At 57.4% G+C, this 26,560-nt stretch overlaps 1 protein-coding gene across 6 annotated transcripts in view; it reads right to left on the bottom strand.

Annotated features, from left to right (window-relative positions):
- LOC121499484 (calmodulin-binding transcription activator 1) overlaps positions 1-26,560 on the bottom strand; it is a 734,632-nt gene that overhangs the window by 73,300 nt on the left and 634,772 nt on the right. For all 6 annotated transcript variants that reach the window (XM_041770125.1, XM_041770126.1, XM_041770128.1 and 3 more), the window contains exons 6-9: positions 18,599-18,739; positions 15,200-17,046; positions 9,687-9,813; positions 4,123-4,257 (exon numbers count right to left, since the gene is read on the bottom strand). In XM_041770125.1, coding sequence (XP_041626059.1) covers positions 4,123-4,257; positions 9,687-9,813; positions 15,200-17,046; positions 18,599-18,739 — 2,250 coding nt within the window. The remainder of the gene's footprint in view (positions 1-4,122; positions 4,258-9,686; positions 9,814-15,199; positions 17,047-18,598; positions 18,740-26,560) is intronic.

The raw sequence follows: 26,560 nt of genomic DNA, 5'->3' as shown, positions 1-26,560 counted from the left end.
CCCTTGGCTAGATGTGAGCCCCACCCCCTCAGCTCCAGAGCCGCAGTGTCAAATGGCCTGGGTTTACTCTCTGCAAACACAGGCACAGGGAGACCATCCACAGGGACAGCACATCCCCGGCTGTGTCTGCAGGACCCAGAACAGGCAGAAAGAAGAGACATTTCCCAGAGTCCCTCCACAAACATCTCTGGGGTAAACTCACTGAGGGCCTGTAGCCTATAAGAGGTCCCGCTTCCCTACCAAAGGCACAGCTGGCCTGCCCCAGACACTCTGGGGTCAGGCCCCGGGGGGAAATCTGTTCTGAATTTGCACCTTTGGGTAAGAAATAATGAAAATGGTAGTTCTCAGAGTGGCCTGGCCAAAGGTAGCCACCGCTGCATCTCCTCAGCCTTCGCTGCCCCTTCTCCCTGGGATACTCCTTTTCATCCCTCCTGTTTTAGCTGATGCCTGCTCAGGCTCCGTGTCTCAGGTTGGGGAAGCCTTCCTGACCACTGGGCGGGATTAAGCTCTTCGGATGTGTCTGGTGGGCACTCGTTCACTCACGCGTGCATTCACAGGACAAATGTGCACCGTGGCCTGCAACCCGCCAGGCCGGGCTAGGCGGTGGGGGTCTAGGCAGGGAGGCTGGGGGTGGGCGGGTAACGCAGGAGAAGCCGCCAAGGTCTGGCGGAGGAGCTGCAGCTCCTGGGATTGGATGTGCTGCGTTTCCCAAGGTCGGCCCCAGCTAAGTGGCGGCGGGAGCACCCCCTTTCCCCCCACCCCATCTCCTCGTTAGGTCTCCGTCCGGATGGCCGCGCTCAGCTAAGATTTTGGGGCCATGGCACCGATGCCCCGCCGGGGGGGCGGGGATTGCCCCCCACCTGGCCCTGCGGCTCAGACAAAGGCCGTGCGGGAGGACAAAGGCTGCGCCACCACGGCCGCGCGCCTGTGCGGATGCGCCGCGCTCCACACTCGTGCCCCCACGCGGCCCTTCGTCTGGCAAACGTCCATTCAAAAAAATCAGATGAAGGCAGAAATCCTCTTCCCCAAGCATCTCTGCCCCTCTGGGCTGGGGGAGGGGCACAGAGCCCCGCGATGGGGAGCGGGGCCGCGGGGCCGGAGCGCACCGCGCTCCCCGCCTCCGGCCGTCCCATGGGGCTGGGGAGTGGCGCGGCCGCTCGGGGGCGCGGGGCCCTGCGGCAGTCGGGCGGGCGCGAGGTGCGGCGGGGCCAGCCGGCCGGCGAGGCGCCCCTGCATTGCAGAGCACGGGGGGCGGGGGCCTGCGTGCGCGCATGTGCGGGCCTGGGCGTGCGCGTGTCTGTGTGTGTGCACGCGCGCCGCCCGCGCTGCGGAGCCTCGCCCCCTCCGCTCTGCACCCCCGCGCTGCGGAGCCTCGCCCCCTCCCCTCTGCACCCCCGCGCTGCGGAGCCTCGCCCCCTCCGCTCTGCACCCCCGCGCTGCGGAGCCTCGCCCCCTCCCCTCTGCACCCCCGCGCTGCGGAGCCTCGCCCCCTCCCCTCTGCACCCCCGCGCTGCGGAGCCTCGCCCCCTCCGCTCTGCACCCCCGCGCTGCGGAGCCTCGCCCCCTCCCCTCTGCACCCCCGCGCTGCGGAGCCTCGCCCCCTCCCCTCTGCACCCCCGCGCTGCGGAGCCTCGCCCCCTCCCCTCTGCACCCCCGCGCTGCGGTGCCTCGCCCCCTCCCCTCTGCACCCCCGCGCCTCCGCCTCCCCTCTGCACCCCCGCGCCTCCCCCTCGCCGCCGCAGCACGCGCGTGCCCCCCTCCCGGCGGCTCCCAGGGCGAACCTGCCCAGTAACCGTGGGGGCGGGAGGGGAGGAGAGCTGAGAGGAAGGCTGCCTGCCGGCGGCCTGGTCCCTGCGCCGCGTCCCCCGCGCGAAGTTGGCTGCCAAGCCACGGGGCTGGCCCGGAGGCCCGGAGACCCCTACCCTCAGGGCTGTGCCTCCCGGCTGTCCCCTTTGACGGGGCACATTTTGCCTTGGCGCTGCGGCTGCAGTTCCGGCTCCCCCTCCCCGCACGGTTATTATTGATCAGGCTGGTGAAATCCTGGGAAACTTTCCCTTCGGGCTGGATGAGGCACTTGTATTCCTTTAGAGAAGGGGTCTCACGGTTGCTCTGCTCTGGCCACCTTCCCCTTCCTTGAAAGGACACCTGGCCAAGACCCAAGACGGAAGGGAGCGGGATTCGCGAGGGCTTGCAGGGCTCCGATCTGTTATCTGTAGTGGGGTGGGCCTCCCACGTCCTTTCCCCAACTCCTGTCTTCTCCCCTGTGTGTTTTGTCAGGGGCTGGAGGATGTTATTTCAACTGGAGGCCTCTGGAGGTCAGAGCTCCAGGTCCCCTTGGGAAGGGGCTGCTGGGGAGCAGGTGTCCAGCTTGGTAGCCTGCTCATTGCCTAAGGGACCTGGTATGTATGGCCTAGGACTCAGAGGTGTCTTTGTAGTGAAGCAGAGATGGTTTCCCTTCTGCATGGTCACAGCATCCTCCCCAAGCTGTACCAATAACCTCCTGGTGCAGTTTGCACTCCTGGGCTTCTGGGGTGGGGTGGGGTGGGGGGTCTGGCTGATGTTTCCTGTGCTCCCAGTTACTGCCTGTCTGAGGCTTGGCTCTCTGAAGGGCTCCCACATCCCAGGCAGGTCCTCCATTTGTCCCAATGTCCTTCAGTCCATCCTGGTGAGGTGACCTGGTCACACAGGGAGAGCCAGGACTCTGCAGAGTACCCTGCTCCATTTCCCATTTGTTCTGCAAAACTGAAACCGGATTTCCTGAACGGGAGCCCCTGGTCACCCTGCCCTTCTCCGTTACATCCTGCAGGTCATCGTCACAGCTCTGGCTGGCTTCGGTCTCGCCCAGGGTGGCTGCCAAGGCCAGCCCGGTGCTCCCGCGCAGCTACTGCCAGGGTGCAGATGCCTGCTGACCCAAAGCCACCTCTGGGAAATAGCTCAGAGGATTCAGTGGCTGGGGTGGCCGCCAGGCACCCTGTCGCTGCTGGAGCCGGCCTGGGATCAGGCTGAGATTTGCACATTGGGTGGCTCAGGGCATGTGCCCTAGCCCAGAAACTCTCCAGCAGCCAGCAGCAAGGGGAAGCCTGAGAGTTGATAAGGCAAAGGGCTGTTGTGCACAGAGGAGAGGTGCTTAGGGAAGTGATCCCTGCAGAGGGCCCAGGGTCAGCTTAGGCACGGCCCACACCTCAGGCTGATGAGATCTCTGGGAGGACTCCACAGACCGGCCCTTCTGCTGGCTGACCTGACACCGACGTGTGCAGCCATCCCTTCCACTCCATCTGGGGGTGGAGAGCAGACTACCAGCCCAGCTCCCCAGGCCAGTTCCGGGGCTTCTGCTAGGCATGAACAAGCTGGGAAGGGCAGCCTCTGACCTAAGCATCCCCCACCTGTCTTTGGCAGCTTTTCTCTGCAGGGCCTTTGGTGCCAACGCTCACTTATATTCAAGGCCATTGGCTCTCAGAGAGCTGGCCTTGGACAGCAGGTCCTGTCTCCTCCATTTGAGCCCATTGGGGCTCCCTGGCCCTCCACCCTCAGCCATGATGATGATCCTAGACTTGTTTCAGATGCCCCACAGGGCAGAGGCTAAGGTAGAAACAGCCTAGTTGCAGGGGGACCAGTATTTGAGGGTTTCCTTGAGGTTTGGCTTGTTATCCCTATGAGGCAAAAGCACTTAATACACAGCTCCCCTGTCTGGGCCTTGGAACATGAAGGGAACTGAGCCTGAGATGCCTCCTCTCAGCTGCTCACATTGCTTTCATCTCTAAGAGACTCAGGGCTTGGTGATGGCCACTGGGGGCTCTCTGTTCAAGGACACCCTAGAAATTGGCTTGGGGAGGGGCCAACAGAGGATGCTCAGACCCTGCTTCTCTTAGCAACCCAGGGGCTTGTCTGGCCACCTGTATCCCCTGGCAGGAGTGACAGCCACAGGCCCAAACTCATATACTTCATTCCATGCCAGAGAGAAACCCAGATTAGGAGTAGGGACCCTGTTGGTCTTTCCACAGTGGAGACTTTTGCCCTAAGTGGAAGTTAGGAAGTTTCCTTCTTTTTCACACCCTTTGTGCAGGGTCCCCAAGTGTCCCTTTTTCTCAGCACCTGGCAAGGATATCCGAGCGCTGTTCTTACCGTCCAATGACAGCCAGTCATGCTGGGAGGAAGGGAGTGTGGGCAGGGCCCGAGCTTTGTACTCAAACACCACTGAGTTGGAGATGATCTGGTTGTTGAAGGCAACTTGTAGGGTCACAAGACCAGTGTCATGGGCTGAAAGCAAAGGAAAGAGAGGTCAGGACGAGGGGCAGGGGGTGAGCACCCTTCACCTTGATGTATCATACAGGAACCTGGAGTGCCCTCCCTTCATTGGGTGATCCCAACCTCTGTCTACTCATTCCTAGAGGCCCAAATGTAGTGCTTCTTCTTCCAGGAAACTTCTCTGGACCCCAGACTCTGTTGGGTGCCCTGTGATCACTCCCACACCTGGTATTATATTACCTGTTTGCTCCTCTGCTCCGTGGTGAGGGCAGGTACTGGGAAGTCAGTGTGGATTTGCTGAATGAATGAATGAATGAATGACCCCCAACCCTGCCTGACCCATGGCTGCCTGACTTCTCCCCTACCCTGTCCATCCTAGATGGGACCTGGGTACAGCATTTGCTTTGGGGTCTTTGTGCTTATTTCTCTGTTTCACTTAATCCTACAAGCTTGTCCTGTTGCACTTAGCATGGCCTTCCATGTATTTTCAGAAATTTCTCTGCCTTCCTGATGAGGGTAGGAGCCTCTGCCATGCCTGTTACTCTGGGCCCACGGGTGCCGAGCTGGGGTGCTGGCTTGAATCTTACAGCTCCCTCCAATGCATAGACAGTGGGCTTTGGGAAGGCAGGCCCTTGAGGGTCTCATTACCTGTTCTGTCCCCAACACAGGGCTCAGTGAAGGCTGTATTGCTTGAATAAACAACTGGGACATTCTAACTGTTGGCAAGAAGAGAGCCCACCCCTGGCAGAAACCTGCTTCATTTCTGGGGTTAAAGATGATACATGGCTCCTGTTGAAATCTTGGGGGCTGTGACAGAGATGGACCCAGGGGCCAGGATGGGTGCACAGGCTGCTCCACCCCACCAGGCCTCGTCCTCTGGTAGACATCAGGGTTATGTGCTCTCTACCCTGCTTTTTTGGAACACCAGATACAGTGCCCAGGGCCTCCCCAGAACAGATTTCCAGGGAGGACGCACACAGGGATCATGTTACTGTTTGGGCTCTTGGCTTTCAGAAGCTTACAGACTTGAGAAAGCTGTCCAAGTCAGCTGTTCCCCAGGGCAGAGTAGAGCTCTGGCTTCCCTCTCATGCAGACTTCCCATGGGAAAACCAACTCATTGACCCGTGGACTCTGTTCATCCCAGGTATACATATCATGCCACTGTCCCCAGAGCATGGCTTTAGGACATCACTGCCCAAGGGTGACCAGTGGGTTTTCCCCCTCTGCTTCCCATCCTGGTGTGGTCTCTTAGCTCTAGACCACAAACTGAATCAACTGGCTCCATGATGGGTGGAGGTCCCATAGGCCCTCCTGTGGTGTCTCTCTGGGCTGGGATTCCCAGCCAAGCCCAGAACCTTCTGAGACCCTGACAGTGTCCCCAGCAGACTTCCAAGTTCATGGTCATTCATCTTCCCTGGGGTTTTGCCTGGTTTACCAACAGAAAGAAGGGCATCTGAGACAACAGAAAGAAGGCACCCCATCTGAGCCCGCTCAGCTCTGCACCTATTAGCAGGCCTCCCGGCCTTGGCCGGTGGCTGGGGAGCCCAAGGATTCTCTGTGACAGATGTTCCGACCCAAAGGAGCTCCTCAACTGCTGTCTTCTTCACCACCTCCTGGCACTTGTACAACCTGCAGCGATGCTGGAATGTGGGTGATTCAGAGCATCCCATCTTTCCACAGAGAGAGACAGAATGGAGAGGAGAGGACCTATCATAGTATCCTGGGTCCTGGACCAGTAGCTTGGCCCTTGCAGGCCATGGCCCCCAGGCACTTCCTCAGTTCTCCTTCCCTCCTGTCATCCAGTCTGGCAGTGAGTCCTGGTCCCTCTATTTGTCTCTGTCTCCCTGGCCACTCCTCTGGTCCAAGCTGCCAGCATTTCTCACCTGGAGTCCTGCTAAGGGTAAGCTCAGCCCCCTCCCCCCCCCCCCCCCGGAGACCTACCTGTTCCTGCTGGGATGGATTTGGGGGGCCACATTCCAAAGTTCTCACCTGAAACTGGTGAGAATATGTTGCCCAGGGAGCACCCCCCCTTTATGTTGGGAAAGATCACTCCTCTGCTTGCTTCCTACGGCTTCCCTGTTTCTGGTCTTCCCCCCTACAATCTGCTCTCCCACACACCCAGAATCATCTTTTAAAGATATAATTTAGATCACATCACTTCCCTACTTAAAACTAATGGCTTCTCATTGCAAGTAAGACCAGATCAAGCTCCTTCCCCTGACTCAGAAGGATGGATGTGGTTAGGTACCCCCCCGCCATCTTCTTCAGCTCTTCCATGTTCAGCTCTCCCCACCTTATCTCCCTCTGACTGGCTTGGCGATTTTGTCTCCTTGTTTCTTTCTGCCTCCTGCAGTAAAATGTAAGCTCCATGAGAGTTGGGCATGGGTTGCCCCTTCATGACCAGTGCCAAGCTCAGTGCCTGGCATGGTATGGCCACTCAATCATTTGGTGAATGAATTGCTTCAAAACGCAGTGCACTTGCCCGCCTTGTGTTGACTTTTACCCTTTGCGTTTGGCGACCTCCCAGGAATCCAGGGTGGGGTGTCCTGCTGGCCAAGTCTTCTGGTTGGTGGCTTCTTCTGTCTCCTCTTGAGTCCAGGGGGCCTTTTCTGAAGTCTCAAGTCTTCCTTCACCTTTCCCCCCGAGCTCAGCACCCTGACTTGGTTGTCTCTCTCCTGCTCTGGGAGCACTGCTAAGACCTTGTAAGATGCGGATGCCATGCTGCATGTTGTCTGTGGCCTGTGACAATGGGGGACTATGTTCCTGGTCAGGGTCCAGTCTCCTTGTCAGGGTGCCAGGCTAGAGAGCGGCGGCCATGTGCGCTCCCCATGCCCCTCCTCCGTGTCATCCCCAGCTCCTGAGGTGGCTTGGCTTGTGCTCACAGGCCTCTGACACCTCCTTTCTGGCAAGGCCAGTTGGGTTCTGGCTTCAAGTGTTCCTTCTTCAAGATCAGCTCATGTCCCCAAGCCCTTGGAAGAGGCGCCCAAGCAGCCTGTACCATTCCCCAGGGTAGGGGCTGTTTGCCTGTTTCCTCCCTAGACTGATTGCTCCTTGGGGTCAGAGTGGGGCTGAGGGGTGGGGGCTTCTGTCCCTCCTTACGCTCTGCCCCATTTTAGATGCCTACCAGTGCCTGGTAAATGATTTGATGAATGAAGGAGTGCATGTGTACATCCAGCACTGTCTTGCAGAGTGACATGTTTTCATTTGGGCCTTAAGGCAGAGACATCCAAAGGGGACCCCCTCTTTGCAGTTGGTTGCAGAACAAAATGGTGCTCTAGCAGCAGGGCCTTGGCTCTTGGTCTCTGCCTGAGCCTGTGGCTTCCCATCCCCGGGTTCCAGATATGCTGTGTTAGAGGAGCCTGAACCACTGGGAGACATGCTAGCCTAGGTGGACTCTGATGCCAGCTCTTGGGACCCAGGAATGCTCTGGGACCAGGACGGCTGCCTGCTGAGAGACCTAACAGCGCTGATCCCCTCTCCCCCTCGAAACAAAGAGCTAGAGCTCTTTCTTCCTAGAGCACCTTCGCGAACTAAGCCTATGAATCAAGTGCTCCATGGTCCTTCCTTCACCTCTGCTCTCACCCATCTGGCAGGTGGTTTTTAAGATATAGAAATTGAGGCCCAGAAAGGTCAAGTACCAACCTAACATCACCAGATGGTAACTGGTGGATCTGGGATATGCTGTGGTGTGACTGCTTCACCACCCAGAACTCGCCAGGTCCTGGCCTGGGACATCGTCCAGAGGGCATGCAAAGGCCAGTCTTTTTTGTGGAGAGGTCAGATAACCTAGGACAGGCAAGGTCTGGGTCCTCAGCCAGGCCAGAACCAGGTACAGGAAGTGGCTTCTATTTATAGGCCAGGCCAGTCCAATTCCAACAGCAGGTGGTGAGTGGACAGTGTAATAACACGCTGCCCTCTCCCCCTACCCCCCGGGGTAGAGGCGGTGGGGCAGTGGTAGCTGCATTAACCATGTAGCCCGAGCTGTGAGAGGCTGACCCAGCCTGGGCTGGCATCCTGATGGCTGTGTTCCAGACCAAGCGGGGCTCCCAGGAGCACAGGGGGCTAAGTGGGTCCTTTGGGGCCAGCCAGGCAGTGGTGAGGGCAGACCAGTAAGGGGAGAGGTCACCAATGGCACCGTCCCTGACTCCCTGAGAGGTTTGTGGTGAAGGAGGTGATGAGTTCAGGTGGAGACTTAACATGTGAACCCAGCCCTGGAGCATTCTGCTCTGGTGGGCTGCATAGGGAAAAGAGAGAGACAGAAGGAAAACTGTTCCATGTAAATTAAGGAGCCCCAGGCTGGGGGGATGGTATGGGGAGTGGCAGATAGCTGGGGTGGCCTAAGCCCCCTGTCCCCACTTCTCTTTACTAATCCTCAGCCCCCACAGGGAGCGCTCTCTCCTTTTGTAGATCCCCTGGCATCAGATAACATGGGGTAGGGCTCTCTCTCCACTCATTGCCTGGGCAAGCTGGATGGGCCATCCCTGGAGCTAATGTCAGCTGAAGAGTCTCCCCAACACCAGCACAGGGATTGGAAAAGGAGCTCTAGAAACAAATTCCTTCAGAAATACTGATCTCTGTCTTGTGATGTGCCAGCCACTTGTAAGCCCTGGGGACACCTGGTGACTGGGAAAGACACAGAGGTGACCACATGGAGCTGGCAGGCCCATGGGGAGGTAGTGATGGCCAGAGGTCAAGGAGTTGACCAGACAGGGACGTCAAGCTAAGTAGATGGCAATGAGTGAGTGAGGGCAAAGGACAGGGACAGCAGAAGGGTTCTTGCCCCTGAAACTGGAAGCAGATTATGTGCATGTGAGTTTTTCTGGGTGCAGGGTACACATGTCCTCAAGGGAATTCATGCAGATTATTCTCACTTTGACCTCCCTGCCCCCACACTACAGTGACCAGGCCTTCTCCACCTCTCTCTGACCTGCTCAGTGCCTTGGGGGCACTGACCCATGGACCAAACAGCTTGGCTGTCTCTCCTTCTGTGGCTTCTGCTGGTCTGTAACTGTGGGAGGCACAGGCCAGAGGAGGGAGGGCTGCCTGGTTGCTGCTCTGACCCCAGATGGGGCTCCTCTGGGGCTCCTCTACCTGCCTGGCTCCCGCCACTAGCTCCGGGATTCTTTCAGGTGGAAGGTGTCTCTGGCTTCCTGCTGTGCCCAGTCCTGGGTGTGTCAGCCTGGCTTCCTGGCTGTCTGGATAGTCCCTCATCATGTTTGCTTCAAAATCCCAGCTGAGCAGGCTTCGTAACCCCATCTGATAGGAGCGCCATGAGCCCAAACAGATGACATCGTGCTAGTTGGTCTGGGACCCCTCCACCCCAGAAGAGGACACTGGAGGCTCAGAGTGATGGTGCCCCTGGTCCCAGGTCGCTCCCAGGCTGACCCTCCATGTGGTGCTCCTGGGGCCCCCACACCCATGGTGGGGGCTGGGCTTCTCACCTGGGCAGTAGCAGCGCAGAACCCCGGGCTGAATCAAGGACGCAGGCACTGAGATCTGGTCAAACAGGCAGCTGTAGTTATTGCTGGCTTCTTGCCATGGGCCTGTGATGAGAACCTTCACTCCTCCCTGGAGGGGACAGAGGGGCAGAGAGGAGCATCAGCCACAGAGCGAGGGACGGGGAAGCCGGCCTTCCAGGCTGCTCCCACCCCCCGTGCCTGGTGTACATGCACGCTACTGGACTACAATGTGCCCTGACTTTTGAGAACTGCTGTTTCAGGATGGCAGCAGGAGGAGGAAGCCTGGGCGGGGAGGGGCGGACCCCCGCTGGCATCTGCACTGGCAACCAGGAGTTCTGACCCCTGACCTCTCCTGCGGAAAGGAACTTTCGGTTCTAGGCAGAAGGTGGCACAGAGTTGTTCACTCCTTTTCAGCACATGGTACTCCTGAGAATTGGCCAGGCAGGAGCCCTGGAGGGAAGGGGAGAGGAGGGAGGGAGCTTTCTCTGTCATTTTACGTGCAGACAGGTTTCAGAACTCCGAGTTTTGAAAACAGGCTTGAGCACTCCAGGGGTGGGGGTGTTCTGGTGGGGAAACAGGGAGAACTGCAGGATCCTCAGGGTATAGTAGGGATGGGCCGGCTTCTGGGCTTCTGCGGTGGGAGAAGGGGCGTGGATGAGAAAGGCTTGGGCTCAGAGATGGCCCTGAGTGGGACAGGGACTTACAGCTGGGGGCTGGGGAGGCTGGCCTCTCTGGCTTTCCTTGGGTGCCCCCCCATCCGCCCCCCAGGCTCCAGCCACTTTTCCCCGGCAAGGGGCCCACACCTGCGCAGGACAGTGTGGAGAGCGCCACCTAGTGTCCAGGCTTCAGAACACTGACCGGCATATCTACTGGAGACTGGGGGTGGGGGTGAGGTTAGGGGTGGGGGTAGAGGGTGGAAGGGAGTGAAGGGTGCAGGCCCCTTTCCCCACCTTTCCAGGCCAGAGAGGCCAGACCCCAGCTCTCCCACTACTGGCCCCGCCAGAGAGACACTCTCCTGCCCAGTCACCGGGTGTTGCATGGACCCTTCTTGGCACTGGCGTACTCTGACGTGGAGGGACCCCCAGCCTCAACCCAAGGCTTACCCCTGGGATGCCCACAAGGCTCCTGGAACCCCGACCTGGACCAGGGCTGGCCTTGGGCATCAACAGCAGGAGAGGGTGTTCCCAGGGATGAAGTGAGGGTGATTCTCCTACAGCCCAGCACAGGAGGATTCTCCTGGTGGGCAGGCATTCCACGTGTCCTCTTGGATGGGATGGGATGGTTTTGGAGAAGTCACTTTGCCACTAGGAGGCTGAAGGTGGGGGACAGTGGAGATAGCTCAGGCCCCTGCTTCTGTCCCTCGGGAGCTCTGTGTCCTCAGCCCAGTGACCCAACCTCCCTGGTAGCCCTTCTGGTCTTAACATTCCTTGGTTCTGCTATCTGGCTCCATAGGGGCATTTGGAACTCTGTCAGGATGGCAGGACTGGGGCCAGCATTCTGGGTGAGGGCGGGGAGGGGTGCTTCATGGCATAGGTAGAACCACAGGCCAGTTCAGGGCACGATCCTCCCTAGATCCTCCGAAATGGAAGAGCAGTGGCTTCAAAAAGCCACATTTTCCATGTGAGGAAAAAAGAAAAAAAAAAGAAGCAAAACAATAACCCCAATCAAGAGCTGCTGGCATGAAACTAGGGCTGCTGTGAGAAACAAAGAACTGTAGAAATGACTGGAGAACATCAGGACCTTCTCCATGGAAACCGCTGCAGGATGGGCTCAGCATCCATCAGTTCAGGGGATGGTTCCCATGGCAACGCTGGCCTGGCTGCGCTCCATCCACGGTGACGCAGGCACCTGACGGGCTCTAATTGCAGCTTCCTCCGCCTGGTGTAGCGAACTGTCAGTGGAGGCAGATGACGCAGAGAGTTTGGGGGAGTAGAGGGGGCAACACATGCCATCTGAGGTCTGTGCCCTGATATAAAGGACCTAGGTGTCTGATGTAACCAGGGTAGATCCTGGGGCACATGTGTGCACATGTGCGTGGATGTGTGTGTGCGTACATGTGTGTGTATGTGTGTGCTGGTGACCAGCTGCAGCTGCAGGTGAAGAGGGGGACAGAGCATCTGGGAGGTGGGGAGGGACGCTCCCAGAAGAGACAGCAGGGTGGCCTGGCCTTAGCTTTCTGGCAGAGTGGATTTTAGACCTGGGCCAGTTTAGCTCACGCTCATATTTACAGCCTCAGAAGTGTCCCCCAGCCCTAGGTGGCTTGCTATGTGTGTTGCTACATGTCTTGCTTGGCATAGTGTGGCTAGAACCGAGCTCCTGGCAGGGTTGGCCAGGAAGACAGGGGCAAACGTGCCAGCCAGGAGGGGGAGAGAAGGGTTGAGAGAGAGGTGTGTCTCTTGTAGGGGAACCCAGGAGGGGGTGGCCCTTGCTGCTGGACTGGGGACTGTGGCCAGGGATGGGGAGGATGGTGAGGAGGAAGTAGCTGGTCAGAGTCACTGGGGCCTCTCTCTGCAGAGGCCTCACCATGTGGCCATTGGGCTCCAAAGGGACCAGCTGGGTGGCATCTGTGCATTTTCCATATCAAATTGAATTTGAGTTGCTTTTGTTTCCTGGAAACCTCAAGGGCTTCTGGAAAACCAGGGCTGGAGGCTCCCTCTTGGAGGTGCCCAGACCCACATTCTTTCCTGCTCCCGTGCTGCCCTCGCGTGGCAGGCTGCTGAACAGACTTTCCCTGAGGTACGATTTGGGGACCTGCCGGTTATTGGGTACAGAACCGGGGACCAAGTCTGCTAATAGCTCCTTGCCCATGGTGGCCAGACTGCGGGCCTGGACCCATGCCGGGGGCTGGTGTGCACAGGCTGAGGCTGGGGAAAGAGAGGTCCCCCTTATCCCTTGGTCCAGTTCCTGCAGGACTTAGGCTCTGGTGGCGGGGGTGAGGGGGGAGTTCCAAGGGTCCTGACGGCCAAATCTCCCAGGCCTAGGACCTGCAGGGTCTTGAGGCCACCCCTCTCAGCCATTTACAGATAAGGAAACTGAGGCCCAGGGAGTCAGGTCTCACAGTTGACCTCTTGCTACATACCCCTCTCTGTCCCTCTGAGATGCTTTCTTAGCCCTGTGCTGGTTGGGGGAGGGGTGGGCAGGCTGCTGGGCTGAGCTGACCTGGGGTGGGAAGTGAAATGTGGTGGGGACTATGAGGATGCCACTGGGCTCAGCATCACGGACAGGGTCAAACTGAGCCATACCAGGAGTAGGCTTGGTCAGAATCTTCCAAAGTCTTGGAGATGGAGCACGTGGAGGTGGATGGAAGAGGCAGGTGCTGCCTGAGTACTTTACTCAGTCCTTAATAACAATCCAGTAAGATAAGAGATATCATTGCCCATTTCAGAAACAATAAAGGTGGCAACCTTGCCCAAAGTTACCAGCTAGTGAGAATGGGGCACATCCTGTCTGGCCCCAGCCCCATGCTCCTCAGCACACGAGGTAGTGGCCTCTGGACACCTCTCAACATGTTGTACACAGACACGGTACATGGACAGAAGCTGCTCTGTCTAGACCCCTGCCGTCTTTCCGGGACCCCCTTGTATGAAGCCTGGGCCACTAGCTGAGCTGATGTGGCATCTTTCTGAGAGCTGGGTACATCTGTGCCTGATTTTATCTGTGCTTTGCCATAAAAGGAGGAGAAGAAGTAATGAGCCTCCTGGAAAGAATTGTTAACAGTGAGGCCCACGATCTCGGTGACTTCCCCAAGGTTGTAAGCAGTCAACCAGTGAGTAGGAGGGACAGGAAACTCCTTCGTGTGGCCTCCGTGCCACAGTCATGGTGGCAGGACCCCAAAAGGACCATAGGAAGCCTCAATCTGTGACAGCCACAGAACAACAAGTATTCACTGATTACTTATACGGGCAACTACTAAACCAAAATTCCTGGCACTACATCCTTGACCCAAGGAGGGTACGTCTGTTACCCCCATTTTACAGATGAGGAAACCAAGTCACAGAAAAGTGACATCATTGCAGAGCCCGATTGATACCTCGGAATATCCTCTAAGATTTGCTCCACCCATGGGCCATGTTGTCCCCTTCACCAGGGCCCGAGGGGGAGGCTTTAAAGCTTAGACTGAGGGGGCATCTGGGTGGTTCAGTGGTTGAGCATCTGTTTTTGGCTCAGGTTATGATCCCAGGTTCTGGGATCGAGTTCTGCATTGGGGTCCCTGCGGAGAGCCTGCTTCTCCCTCTGCCTGTGTCTCTGCCTCTCTCTCTCTCTCTCTGTCTCTCTCTGTGTGTGTGTGTGTCTCTCATGAGTAAATAAATAAAATCTTTAAAAAAAATGCTGAGACTGGATCAGTGGAGCACTCCACTTCTCAGAGCACCCTGTTGGTCTGGTCCTGAGACTCCCGCATCATCCTCGGGAGCCCCTCAATCACCTGGGGCTGTAACATGCACAGGCTTTGGCCAGAGTCCCTGCACTGCCTGTACCTGAAGAGCTTTTGTGGAATCTGTATTCTTGCATTGAGCTACCCTGTGAGATTCATGGTCTTCAAGAACACCCTTCTCTTGGTCTACTGGACAGCCGCCCCTAACCCCAGTGTCCACGGGACACACAGCAGTGGGACCAGGAGATCCGTGGGCAGCCACCTCCCTGGAAGAAAGTGTGGTGATTGCTCTGCTCCCCAAGCACCTGGCAGGTGAGCTGGGAGAGGTCAATGAGCGAGCTGCAGTGTGCAGCAGGGCAGTAGGGAAACCTCGGGCCACACTGTGCCATTCTACCTCTGAGAGAAAGCAAAGGTTTCTTCTTTAAACGCCAAGCCACTGTGGCGAGACCTGGGTTTTTTGACGACCCTGGCTTTGGGATAGTGATCCTCCATGTCAGAGGTCAGCTGGCAGGAACTGAGACTACCAGAAGTGGCAGAGAGTTGGGGAAGGGGCACAAGTGGGGGATCCTGGGTCAGGAGATCAGGTCAGGCTCCTCTACAAAACCAAAGGTCAGATCCTACTTTTGATTTTGTAGAGGCTGGATTTATCCGAGAAATTTTCATGGATGCCTATTTGGAAGCCATACCCTTCCTCTTAAGTTGATGGGAATTGGTTTATATTTTGTTTTTAGTGAAGCAAATCAAGAGTAATGGCTATGGATGGTCTATGGTGGTGAGTTTTGAATTTGTTTTGTTTGGTTTTAGCAGCCCTAGGACATTTTTTAAAAGAAAAAAAAAAAAAGGAAGCAGAGTAAAACTCAGATGGAATGTTAATACTTAAGCCAGGTAACAGCAGACTGTTACTCCGGGGGCAGTGGGGAGGCCACCTGGCCCCCCGGAGATCCTTGATTGTCAAGCTACTTGCTTCAGTGAAGTCTGAGAAGCATAGCCCATGGGGACAGAGGAAGGGGACAACTCTGTCTGTATGTCCAGAGCTCCATCGAAAGGGCGGCCACATGGAAGTGAGCCTCCCTCGGCTGCGCGCTGGCGGCAGGTTGGGGAGGCCAGGGCAGCAGCAGCTTACCTCTGGGTAAGACCACTCCGGGGAGTAGTCGGTCACCATGAACACCCGTCCGCTCTGCTGCAGCATCCCCAGGGTGCCCTGCGCCGGGGTGGCAGAGACCACCTCAGCCACGTGCATGTAGGCCATGGTGCCGGCCCCACCCTCGGCACTGCTCAGCTGCAGGCTCCCCTGCTGGGGGCTGCAGCAGGGGATGCACATCTCCGCCTGCGCGAAGGGGGCGCGGGCCCCATCTTCCGACTGGGAGAGAGCTGCGCTGTCCCCGGACACCAGCTGGTGCCCGTAGATGGTGCTGCTGCCCCCTTCCACGGAGATGAAGTCATTGATCAGGTCGGAGAACTGGTTGCTGAAGGAGATGTCAAAGTGGTCCAGGCTGAGCTCCATGTTGGAGGCGTTGCCCAGGCCAGGCTGGGCCACGGGGTAGAGTCCCTGCACCACGTTGCCCGGGAGGATGGGGACACCGCCGGCACTGCGGATCACCCCAGTGGTCTCGGGCTGCAGGTAGTGCTCAGAGCTACAGGCCTGTAGCTCCCCAGACTTGATGAGGCCCTCGCCCCCTTCAGCCACCTGAGAAGTCTCCATGGTGACCTCCCCTTCCGCAGCCATGGCCTGGAAATTGGCCTGGAACTGCATGAGGTGAAGGGAGGAAGTGGACTCTATCCTTGTCTCCACGTGGCCGCTGCAGGAGCTGGTTTGGGACGAGGCCTCCGTTTTCACCGTGGGCATCACAAAGGTGCCCCCGGAGTCATTCAGGCTGCTGTGGGCGTTCTGCTCGAGGGGGAGAGGCTTGCTGGCATCCTGCAGGAAGAAGCTTGGGGAAGGGGTCTGGTGGACGTGGGGGCTGTGACCCGTCTGGCTGAAGCTGGACGTGTAGTCTTTGTTGGAGTCAATCGCACTGAAGTCCATCTGCTCCAGGGTGGTGCTGGGACTCAGGCCACCGCCAGACGGCAGGAGGCTGGAGCCGGCCGTCAGGGTGAGGGAGCTGGAGGCTGCGGCCGCCGCCGAGGACGAGTACGCTTCTTTGGCCATCTGCTGCTCAAAAGAGGTGTCCTCGGTCTTAATCTCCTTCGTGAGGACGGTGGTGAAGCTGAAGCCCCTCTCCACTGGTGGCGAGTGCCGGACGTTGGTGCTGACCATCTCCGCTTTCAGGCCTCCACCCCCATACGTCTGGCCCTGCTTTGGGTTATTGAGGAAACAGTCGGGGTCAAAGTTCATGGTGGTTTCTGGAATCTTCCGGCCACCATCGAGGGTGGTGGAGAGGACCAGCTCTTCGGACACGTTGGTGGGCAGCATCGACAGGCTCTCCGAGCTGCCCGCGGTGGGGAAGGCGAACTTGTGGCCGTCGGAGCTCACGGCCAGGACGAGGCCCTGAGAGGCGTCAGGCGAGAGGAGGTGGTGGTTGGGGCCAGTGGTAGGGGACATGGTGTATACGGCCTCGTTGGTGACCTCAGACATAAACACCGTGGCGCTCTGGGACAGGCTCCCCATCACGGAGGCCACGGCCATGCTGGACACACCCGTGACCACGGGGCTGTCCACCATGTCCGGGTCGCTGTTGAGGCCGCTGCTGATGGACACAGGGGAGCTCTGGGTGGTGTCGGGCACCTCCACCTGGTTGGTGGAGGAGACCTCCGTGCTGTTCTGGTGCAGCAGCACAGGCTTGGCCACCTTGCCGTTCCTCTTCTCGCGGCTCGAGCCTTTGCTGTGGCTGTGCTCGTGCTTGCCCTCGGACACATCGTTGTGTTGCACCTCTGCGTGACTCCCGTACCCCCCTGTCCGCGGCTCGACCTTCGGCGAGATGATACGGTGTTTGGCACTGTTGCACTTGTGGTGCACGCTGCTACCCGCTCCTGTGAAAATCAGAGGCACACCATGCACACACGCGCACGCACACATGCACACACGGCCACACACGCACACGCAAAGAGAAAATCAGAGCTGGGTCTGTAGTAGGTCCTGTCTCTGAGCAGCTAGGGGCTGGCAAAGCCCAACCTGGGAGCCCAGACAGGCCACTGACCCCTGGGGCTGGCGTGTGACCCACACTCAGGATCTCTGGCCTCCGGACCCCAGTCCCCAGGGCTCTCACGCACTCGATGTAACCATCCACCAGACCAGTTGGGCTTTCTCCCTGATGTGTTTATACTACTACTACTACTACTACTACTACTACTACTACTACCACTACTAGTGCTCCAGTACATAGGTGGCCGGGAAGAAGATGGAGAGTCTGTCACCTTCCAGGAAAATCTTTTCCACCTTCAGAGACAGATACCATTTACTGAAACAGCTCTTGCTGGCCAGAAGGGCTCAGCCCAGAGTGGTGGCCATGTCTCTCTCCCCTCCCCCAAATTTCCACGCCTATTCAGGCTGCACAGTAGGGTTTTGGGGGTGGGGGGTTGAAAAGCAATGCTCTCTCTCTGGATTACCTCTCAGGCTCCAGGACCAAAGAGGGTTCTAGACTCTGCTCCAGAAGCAGAAAGGTATCTGCCCCTCTTTCCCGTTTGGCCAGCCCAGGCCTGTCCTCAACTCTTTGTGGGTCAAAATCCCTGTAAGACCCAAGCAAAGACAGAGTCCTAAACCCCCAGCTCAGTGGCAGAGAGGAAGAAAGCCCTAGGCTGAATCTGGCCAGTCTCCCCAGGGCTCCACAAATGAGGTCCCCCGCACACAGCAGCCAGGTCGGCTCTTCTTTCTCTCCCCTCTGCCATTATTTTCATTCCATCTGATGAGGGTCACTTCACTTTTGATAAAAAGGTGAATTCTCCCTTGAGCCTATTATGGCCTCACCATGATGATTCCTAAATGCATGGACTTTGCACAGAAGTGACATGACCCTCTAATGGAAATATCTAATTAAGGTAGAGAAGGAGGTGGAGAATGCACATTTCTAAGAGCAAATATCATTATCAGAAAAATAGACACATTAGGACGGGGAGTGCGGGACACTTTATATTCTTGGAAGAGACAGAGGTTAAAGAAGGAGGTTTAGCTTGAGTGGTCCCATTGACTCAGGGCTGACCTCCCTGAGAAGCCCATGTCAACACTGTGCCGGGGCACCTGGGCTTCCTGCTGACGATACCCAAGATGGGGCCTTGAGGGTACCTGCTGTGTGTAGGCAAGGCCTGGATCTCCAACCCCATGCACTTCCCAACACTGCTGCCCCCATTCCTAGTGGGAGCTGGCTCTCTGGAAATTGCTCTCTCCTGCCCCAAGTGGGCTGCCCACGAGCCCCATGGGGCAGGACTAGAGTGAGTGTGTCCTAGGTGCTTCCTGCACGGGCTCCTGGCTCCTGGCTGACCCTGCTCAGCTCACTGGACATCGAGGCTACCCCCGAGGTGGAGAGCCACACCCACTATCTGGGAGAGCCTCCCCCTTATCCCCCCTGCCCCAGGGGGCCCTGCTCACCCAAGCTGCCAGTGCAGAGGCAGTTGTGAGTCCGAGGCTGTGGCTTTGTCTGGTGGCTGTCGAGGATCTGCTGCACCAGCTGCTCCACGGAGAAGCCTGAGCTGCTGTTTCCATTACTGCAGGTCCACTTGATGCCGTGGACTATGGGGGAGAGAGGCAGAGGGGCAGACAGAGGTCACGGGGTGCAGGGGCAGTGCCTGGGAGGGATGGCACCTGGGCCCTCCCAGAGCGTAGCCCCCTCGCCACTGGGAGGCTGGCTCTAGGGCTGAACTGATGCACACGAGGAGTGGGGGAGGGAGGAGGGAGGACAAGGGGGGAGGGCCAGGCTGCCCTACCAGACCCCCCACTCCCACTGGGAGCTACGTGCTCCTCCTCTGCCTTTCCTCCTCCCCTCCCTATGGTGCCCTCTGGGGGAGGGGATCGCCTAGAGATTCACTTCTGTTTTCCTCAAGTCCAAGTGCCCCAGAGCGGCTCTTCAGAGGGCCCGGGAGGGAGATGGGCAGGGCCCCCCAGATAGTGGAGATTTGCAGAGGAGATGGAGGCTGTGTGCTGGGGTGGATGCCCAGACCTGGAGGGGAGCTTCTGCTTCTCATTCTCACCAGACTTCTCGACCTCCGAGGGCTGCAGGCTAGGCAGGGGGTGGGGAAGGCAGGACTGAAGGGCCACATGGCCTGGCCAGGGGATGCCTGCTGATGACCAGCTCCCTGGACAGCCAACCCTGGATGGACCCGCAGGATGGCTGAGGGTAGGCTTCCTGCTCGGCCTGTGGACTGATGGCTTTCATGCCCACCTGCTCAACAGTCCTCAGCTGAAGCCGACCCGGCCGGCACCCCAGGCATATGGCATAGCCCAGCTCTCTCTGGTGGCTCTAGGGGGCCAGGTTCCAGAGGCAGGGAATCTGGACATAACCCTGGGGCTGGGGGCCGGTGCCCAGGGCTCCAGGAGGGACCCAGCTTGCTGTGAATCAGGGACAGTGGGAACAGGTGGCCTGGGAAGAGAAGCCAGGCAGGGCCATGCTAGGGAGAGGCCAGGGGCTTTGCCAATGCAAAGACTACTTCCTTTCTCCTCTGGAGGAGCTTCTTTCACACGGGTTTCAGGGAAAGAACCATCACAATGCTCAGTGCCTGCCCTGGCTCTGTGAGGCTCCAGAAGGCAGTCCACACAGTGTAGGAGTCAGATCCACATCTGGATGTGAGTCCAGGTTTCAGTTTTGTTGTGTGAATTTGGGCAGGTCACTGAGCCTGTCTGAGTCTCAGTGCCCTAACCTGTGAAATGGGAACAGGAGGAAACCCCACCCACCTGCCTTGCACCTTGTATGTATGCAACAAGAACAGCTGTGGTCCTGACTGTCACTGGTAGTGATAGGGATGACCAGGCACAGGGCTGGTCTTACCCCACAGCCTGGCCGGTGCCGTGGGACCTGGACTTGGAGGAGGAAGTTGCTTGCTGTGACAGCCACCCATGGCTCTGCTTCAGAACACCAAGGGGGAGAGCTCACGGCTGTTGTTCCTTGTCAACTCGTTTATGTAGGACTTCAGTGGTTTTTCAAAGAAAACCCCTCGTGTGTGGGTGGTGATATGCTGGGAATCCTGGCAGGTTCTTTTTCCCTTTTCTGTGTATCTGCCCCAGGTGTCCGGCCCATTCTGATGAGGCCTGTGGCCCTGCTCCCTGAGGGTCCTGGCTTCTGGTGCGTCATCGCACGGGGATGGGAGGGTTGCTGCTGAGTGGCTTCCGTCTCCAAGCTAGCTGAGCTGCCTGGCTGTGAAGTCGTGTCTGGCTGTTCCGAGGGCTGTATGATGGGCACATCCAGGGGGTGGTGGGGTGATTTCCAGTCCACCTGCTTCCACCTTGGATCCCTCGGGGAGCTCTCTGGCAGCCCTAGGTCACCTGTGCTCCTGTGGCATCAGGCCCCACTTGTCTTCTGCAGCCAAAAGGGAAGGCCCAGGCCAGGGATTTGCAGATCTCACTAGAGCTATGGAGCTCTTCTCAAATAAACCTCTACTTGGAAATACAGCATGGAAGACGATAACAGCAGAAGGGGCCTCGTCAAGGCAGGAGTGAAGGCCAGGGTCCACTATCTGTCCTCACGCCTGGGACCTCCTGGCTGAGGCCTTTTTCTGCACTTCTTGTTTTATAGAGGAGGAAGCAGAGGCTGGGCAGGGGGAGGGAGGGCAGGGTTTGAGGACCTCTCCCCTTGCACTATACTGCTGCATGTGGAGATGGCGTATCCCAGCCCTTGCTCCGGGGTGGTGCCAGGTTTTTTTTGAAAGCTCTCAGGAGTTCCTCATGGGTAGCCAGGATGGCAAACCCACAGCTCTGTCCTAAGCCTGAATCCTGTAGGTACTGCAAGCCTGGGAGCAAAAAAACCTCCGGAGGCCCACCATAGCGGGTCCTACCTAAGGGGGACTCTGAGCCGGTGCCTGTTGCAAAGCTAGACCAAGGTGTTCTCAGGAAAGCCCCCAACTGGGTCTGAAAGTGGCTCACTGGAGAGAGGACCTGTGGGCTTCCACACAGGGCAGCCCACCTCTGGTTTCTGGCCGCATGGCCACTCCTTGCCCAAAGGTCTGGGTCTTGGGGTGGATGGGCTGGTACCTCTACTGGAGTCTTCTGGCATTTCTGACCAGAGCGCCCCCTCGTCCCCCCACCATTCCAGGCTTCCTCTCCAGCCCTGCCATGCGGGTGTGCTTGCTGCATTCTTTCTGCCTCTTGCTCTCCTCTTTCTGTTGTGAAGGTTATAAAATGAAAACCCAGTGAAGGGTGACAGATTGCAAGCAGAGAATTTCTGGATGCTTAATGCAAATTACCTACTGTCTTGGCACATTCAATATGCAGATTGTGTGCCTCCCCCTCTGGTGGGGGCGGGGGGAGAAGCCCCCTCCTCCAAGCTGGTGAGTTGTTAGTACTGAATATCAAATACTATCAAGACGGCTTTTAACATGTCATGCTCTGCTTCCCGACACGTAATGAATCAGCGGGAAAGGAGATTTCTATGGGAAAAGAGCTTTTTATGAAGGGAAGGTTAATAAACACGTGCGCTGCCTCCCTGTCCCCTGCCCCTCCCTCTTTGCAAAAGCAGCAAAAGGGAAACTGCATTAAAAATACATTTGATTAAGTGTAAGGTCATGACCTGAGGTCGGTGGGGGGCGGCGGGGGTTAGGTTGAGGGTGGATGTGCAGAAAGAGGAAAGGGAATTCCCAGAAAAATAGCATCCTGGTGGCTCTGGGTCATGTTTGTCCCCTCTGTTTGCTAGGTCTCACTGGAGGGCACCAGGTTCCTAATTCCCAGGCCATAGTCAGCCCCTCAGATGGGAGGAGCCTAACTTGTGCTGAATCCCAGGGAGGAGGGGGCTCCCCACAGCAACCCATGCACAGCTCTGGGCAGTGGTCCCAGGAATGCTGGTCAGGGGAAGATACCACAGGGGGAGAAGGCAGGTATGGGTGGGCCAGGCCCGCTCCTCCACAGGCCTGAACAGGCCAGGAGTTACCAGGAGGGACCTGCTTTTCCCCAGAAACTGGGGTGTGCTGGTGCTCCTGTGGCTTCCCTAGCAGCCCCACTGCCACCCTGAGACTTGCCACCTGCTCTGGCTGGGCTGCCCACATCATGCCCTGCATGAGGATGGGCCAGCAGAGCACAGGCCAGATGCCTGTTACAGGAACCCCCAGCCCACTCCAGCGCTGACCTGGCCTGTAGGCGACACTTACCCTAATTACCACCCATGACTAGGCAGCTATAATCCCACTAATATGAATAATCAAAATGAAATCAGTGACAACAGCATGTGGCCATGCTTTGGAGAGTATCTTCTGATGAACAATTTGCCCAAGAGGAGGCCAACCACCGTGAACAGAGTCACTGGGATCTGGGAGAGGGGCCTAGGTGGGGGCTCGCTGCCACCTGACGTAGGGTCATAGTTGCTTGGCTCCAGACTTGTGGTGGAGGTGGGGGTGGGGGTGGGGTGAGGGGGAGCTTTGGCTAGGTGGGCTCAGCCTGAGCCCAGGTGGACCTCCCTGTCATCCCCTTGGTGGAAGGAATTGTGTGCCCCCAAATTCTTAGGAATTCTTAGGTTGAAGCCCTAACCCCAATGGGACTGTGTTTGGAGACAGCGCCTTTTAGGAGGTGACAGGTTAAATGAGGTCCTAAGGGTGGGGCCCTGATCCAACAGGACTCGTGACCTTGTAGGAAGAGGAAGAGACACGGGGAGTATGTGTGCACAGTGGAGGCCACGTGAGGGCAGAGTGAGAGACAGCCGTCCGCAAGCTCTCTGCAAACCAACCCTGCTGGCAGCTTGCTCTCTGATTTCCAGCTTCCAAAATATGAGATTAATTCCCGTGGGTGAAATTCCCTGCTCTGTGCTATTCTGTTGCGGAAGCCCAGGGAGACTCAGTGTCCCCTCCTCCCCAGGCTTACTGACTGGAGCCCTAGAAGCCCCAGGAGAGAGCCCAGCCCTGTGCACTGCACACTGGGTGTGTGTGCGTGTGTGCGCACATTCAAGAGGCCCCGAGATCAGGGACTTTCCAGACCCCAGCACTGTGCTAGTTTCCTTATATGTTGACTACATTGCAAAAAGAAATACGTAACAATATTTTCTTTCCCTGCTGGAGCATTTACAGGGCGTTGGGTGTGCCGGGCCCCTCAGACTGTGGTCCTAGAAGCAGTGCAACCACCTGGGATCCTGCTAGAAATGCACATCCCCGTGCCCCAGGCCTACCGAATAAGAAATTCTGTCAATTGGGGCTCAGATCTGGGTCCTCACAAGCCCTCCAGGGGATTTGATGCTGGCTCAAGTTTGAGACCCACTCGTCTAGAGAATATGTCTCTAATCCCTCAACAATCCTTTAAGGAAGAATTATCGTCCCATTTCATGAATGTGAGGACCGAGACAGGAAAGTTACATGACTTGCTTAAGGTCACACAGCAGGTAAGTAGGGCTGCAGAGTCTAGCTTTTCCCACTACCCCACCTGCCCCCCAGGGCCTCCGGGGCTGCATCCCTCCAGGGACCAAGGAAGGGCAGGAAGGTTACTTAGTGGGCGGAGGAGGGAGATCTACCCCATCAGGTGCCTGAAAGTTTCTTCCATTTACAGCTGGACTCACTTCACTTCCTCGGGACAGAGTGTCTGATTTCCTGGGTGGCGATCACGCAGGGGACCCTGGAATCCGTGGCTGGGCCTGGTGTTGTCCTCTAGCCCACTGCCCATCCTGACTATGGAGGGTGCCAGCAGCCTCAGAAGGGCCAGATGGGCAGCCAGGCAGGGCCACCAGCCCAGGGAAACAGGACTTGCCATGGACCTGCTGTTGGAAGACTGGCTGCCAGCAAGAGAGGGAGGAAGGCTTTGGGAGCTCATCCCGATGTCTACACCTGGGCTTTCAGGGTCCCCAGAAGCCTGTCTGGCCTCAGTTATCTTGGCAGACTGGGGTGTGTTCAGGGGAAATTGCTACAAAAGACAGAGAACTCAAAGAAAGACTCCTCCCAGGGAATGTGGGATTTGTGAGGGCCAGTGTTTGTGTTCCTCACCTGGGTTCCCAGTCACTGGAGGTGGGGTGGGGAGGGGACCCACAGAGTCAGGGACCAGGGGCCCAAAGGCAGCCTCCTCTTGGGTGTCTGCAGAAGTCACAAATGTCCATTTCCACCGTGGCTACCCTAAGCAGCGGGAGAACTTAGGGGGAAGGCAGGGCGAATTTCTGAGCTCAGTGTCCCAGCTAGCTGTATGGGAAGGAGATCCTGGGGCCGGGTAGGGGTGGGAGGACAGGCTGTGGGGATGCACTGGCCAGAGGTCAGGGGTGAGCCTTGGCAGCTCTTTTCCTCACGTGCATGTGATCTTGGGAGGATCTTTGATTTCTCTTAGTCTCAGTTGGCTCATGTGTAAAATGTGTGCTTCACCTGACGGCACTAAATTGTTCCCCAAGACCGTTAGAGACAGGTGGGGCCCACACCCAGGATTCTGATTTGATGTTGTCCTTAGGAGCTTTGAGGCATGCCAAGGCTGAGGACCCAGAAAGAGACCCCCTTTCTGTTCTGAAACATCATGCCTGGAACACTTCGGACAGGAGCTGGAGGGAGTCAGAAAGAACTCGAAAGCACTCCCTTACCCCATGGCAGCTTTAGAAGGCTGGTAAGAGCTAGCTGCCTGTCCCTCTTTGCTCTGTGGGGCAGAAACTTCTAGAGGTGTGACAGGGCATGCTGGCAAGAGCTTGGGTAACCACACAGACGGTGCCTGCTGGAACTGATGTTTGGTTTTCTCTGCATGAAAGAGATTTCTTGTTGCTGTGGCAATCAGGGGACAAGTGGAATGTTGGTGACCAAGATAATCCCCTCCCCTCTCTCACAGCGAACACGAGGCCTATGTGGGGAAGGGGGTCCCTTCCTCCTTTCCCATCAGCCTGGGCTCCTCCAGTGCTCCTGCCCAGGTACTCAACACTCACGAATGACCCATAAATAGGGTGGCCATGTGACCTGCCATCCAGACAGGTCACCTTGCAGACTGACAGGGACACTGGGATCACGTGGCTGCACCATGGTATGAAAAGAGCCACTTCCAGGCAGCCCTGGACCTGTGGTCACCCTACCTAGGAGCCACGTGATGGAGGCAGGTGGGAGGGGGCCTGCCACATGCCTCTTGCGTGAATGAGCCCATTCTGATCCTGCGAGTTGTTGACACTAAGGCTGTCTCCATGGCAACAAGGTCAATGGGAACCGGCAGCCGCTAGTTTCATCTTGACTGTGTTCTTGTTGATGGGAATAAAGGCCCTGCTTCTGACTTCTGGGTTCAACTGGATAAAATTTTCATTAGATTTGACTTCTCGTATCCAGACCCCCACATGCTATTCCATTTCCCCATCTCACCCTCAACTCTGTTTTCCTATGGGGTCCTGAGGACAACATTTCCAGAAATCTCATTTCGAGGAGTGCAGAGGCTGAGTGGGGACAGGATGGCGTGCGTGTGCAGGGATGCAAGTAGTTCCCAGTTCTGGAAGTCTGGGGATGCGGGGCCTCATCTTCTGTGGGGGGCAGGGGGCACCTGCTCCCATGGCAAACATGCCCAGGAGAGAGGTGGAGGGCCTGAGAACGGAGTACTTCTTCCAGGTGGGAGGGGCCCGGGGTGACAGGCAGGGAGGGGACCTTTCCAGTGGGGAGCCTGTCTGGGCTGTCCCGTCCACATGGGAACAGGATCCCTGAGCCAGGTGCATGGCCTCCTGGGATATCTCCTAGGGGCCCTCAGACATAGAAAGCGGCTTGAGCTGGGTGATTCCCTGCTGCGGCATTGTGGGGTCAGTGGTCGGATGGAGGCTCTTGGCATCTCCTCCTGATTTGCTAAGTGGCATGGTTGCTGAGGCAGGGAATTCTTTGCACCCTAGTGGGGGCGTGAATGTGCTTGGAGCTCTCCTTGTCTAGTGATGGAAGCTCATCAGCTGGCCGGGACAGAAGCTCCAGCAGTTGTCCCACATCTGGGGAGCTACATGGGTTCTGGAATCTTCTTCTCTCCTATTGGGGTTTGACAGTAGACCATCTCCCAAAGCCCCGCTCAGTGGCAGAGATGGCAGGAGTGACCTCCTATCTGAGCAGCGCCCCCAGACCACTGGGAGTGGGGGCAGGGGACCACGTGGGATTTTGGACAGTTGCATCTTGCTTCTTTCGAGACTCTGGGCTTGTAAGGATTCTGGAATCCGATGTCCTCTCCTTGTGTCTGGAGGTGGCACCTACATGCTGGGGGGCAGGCAGCACTGAGACACCTGCCTCGTGACTCCTAACTGTGTGGACCAGAACCATCGATATTTAAATAGAGGCTGAAAATCTGGAGATTTTAATACTGGCAACGAATTCTAAGTTTAACAGAACCACCTCCCAGCGCTGAGGGAGACTATGTCAGCCCTGGGTGGCAGTCAGGCACGGGTGGGTAGGGCTGCTGTGTCCTCCACACCAGCACAGGGACGCACTCCATCAGGGCTCACTGGATTAGCGGATG

This window comes from Vulpes lagopus, chromosome 10 (assembly GCF_018345385.1).
Source record: "Vulpes lagopus strain Blue_001 chromosome 10, ASM1834538v1, whole genome shotgun sequence".
Classification (NCBI taxonomy): Eukaryota; Metazoa; Chordata; class Mammalia; order Carnivora; family Canidae; genus Vulpes; species Vulpes lagopus.
Note: the sequence above shows the minus strand (reverse complement) of the source record. Positions and strands in the feature narration are given on the sequence as shown.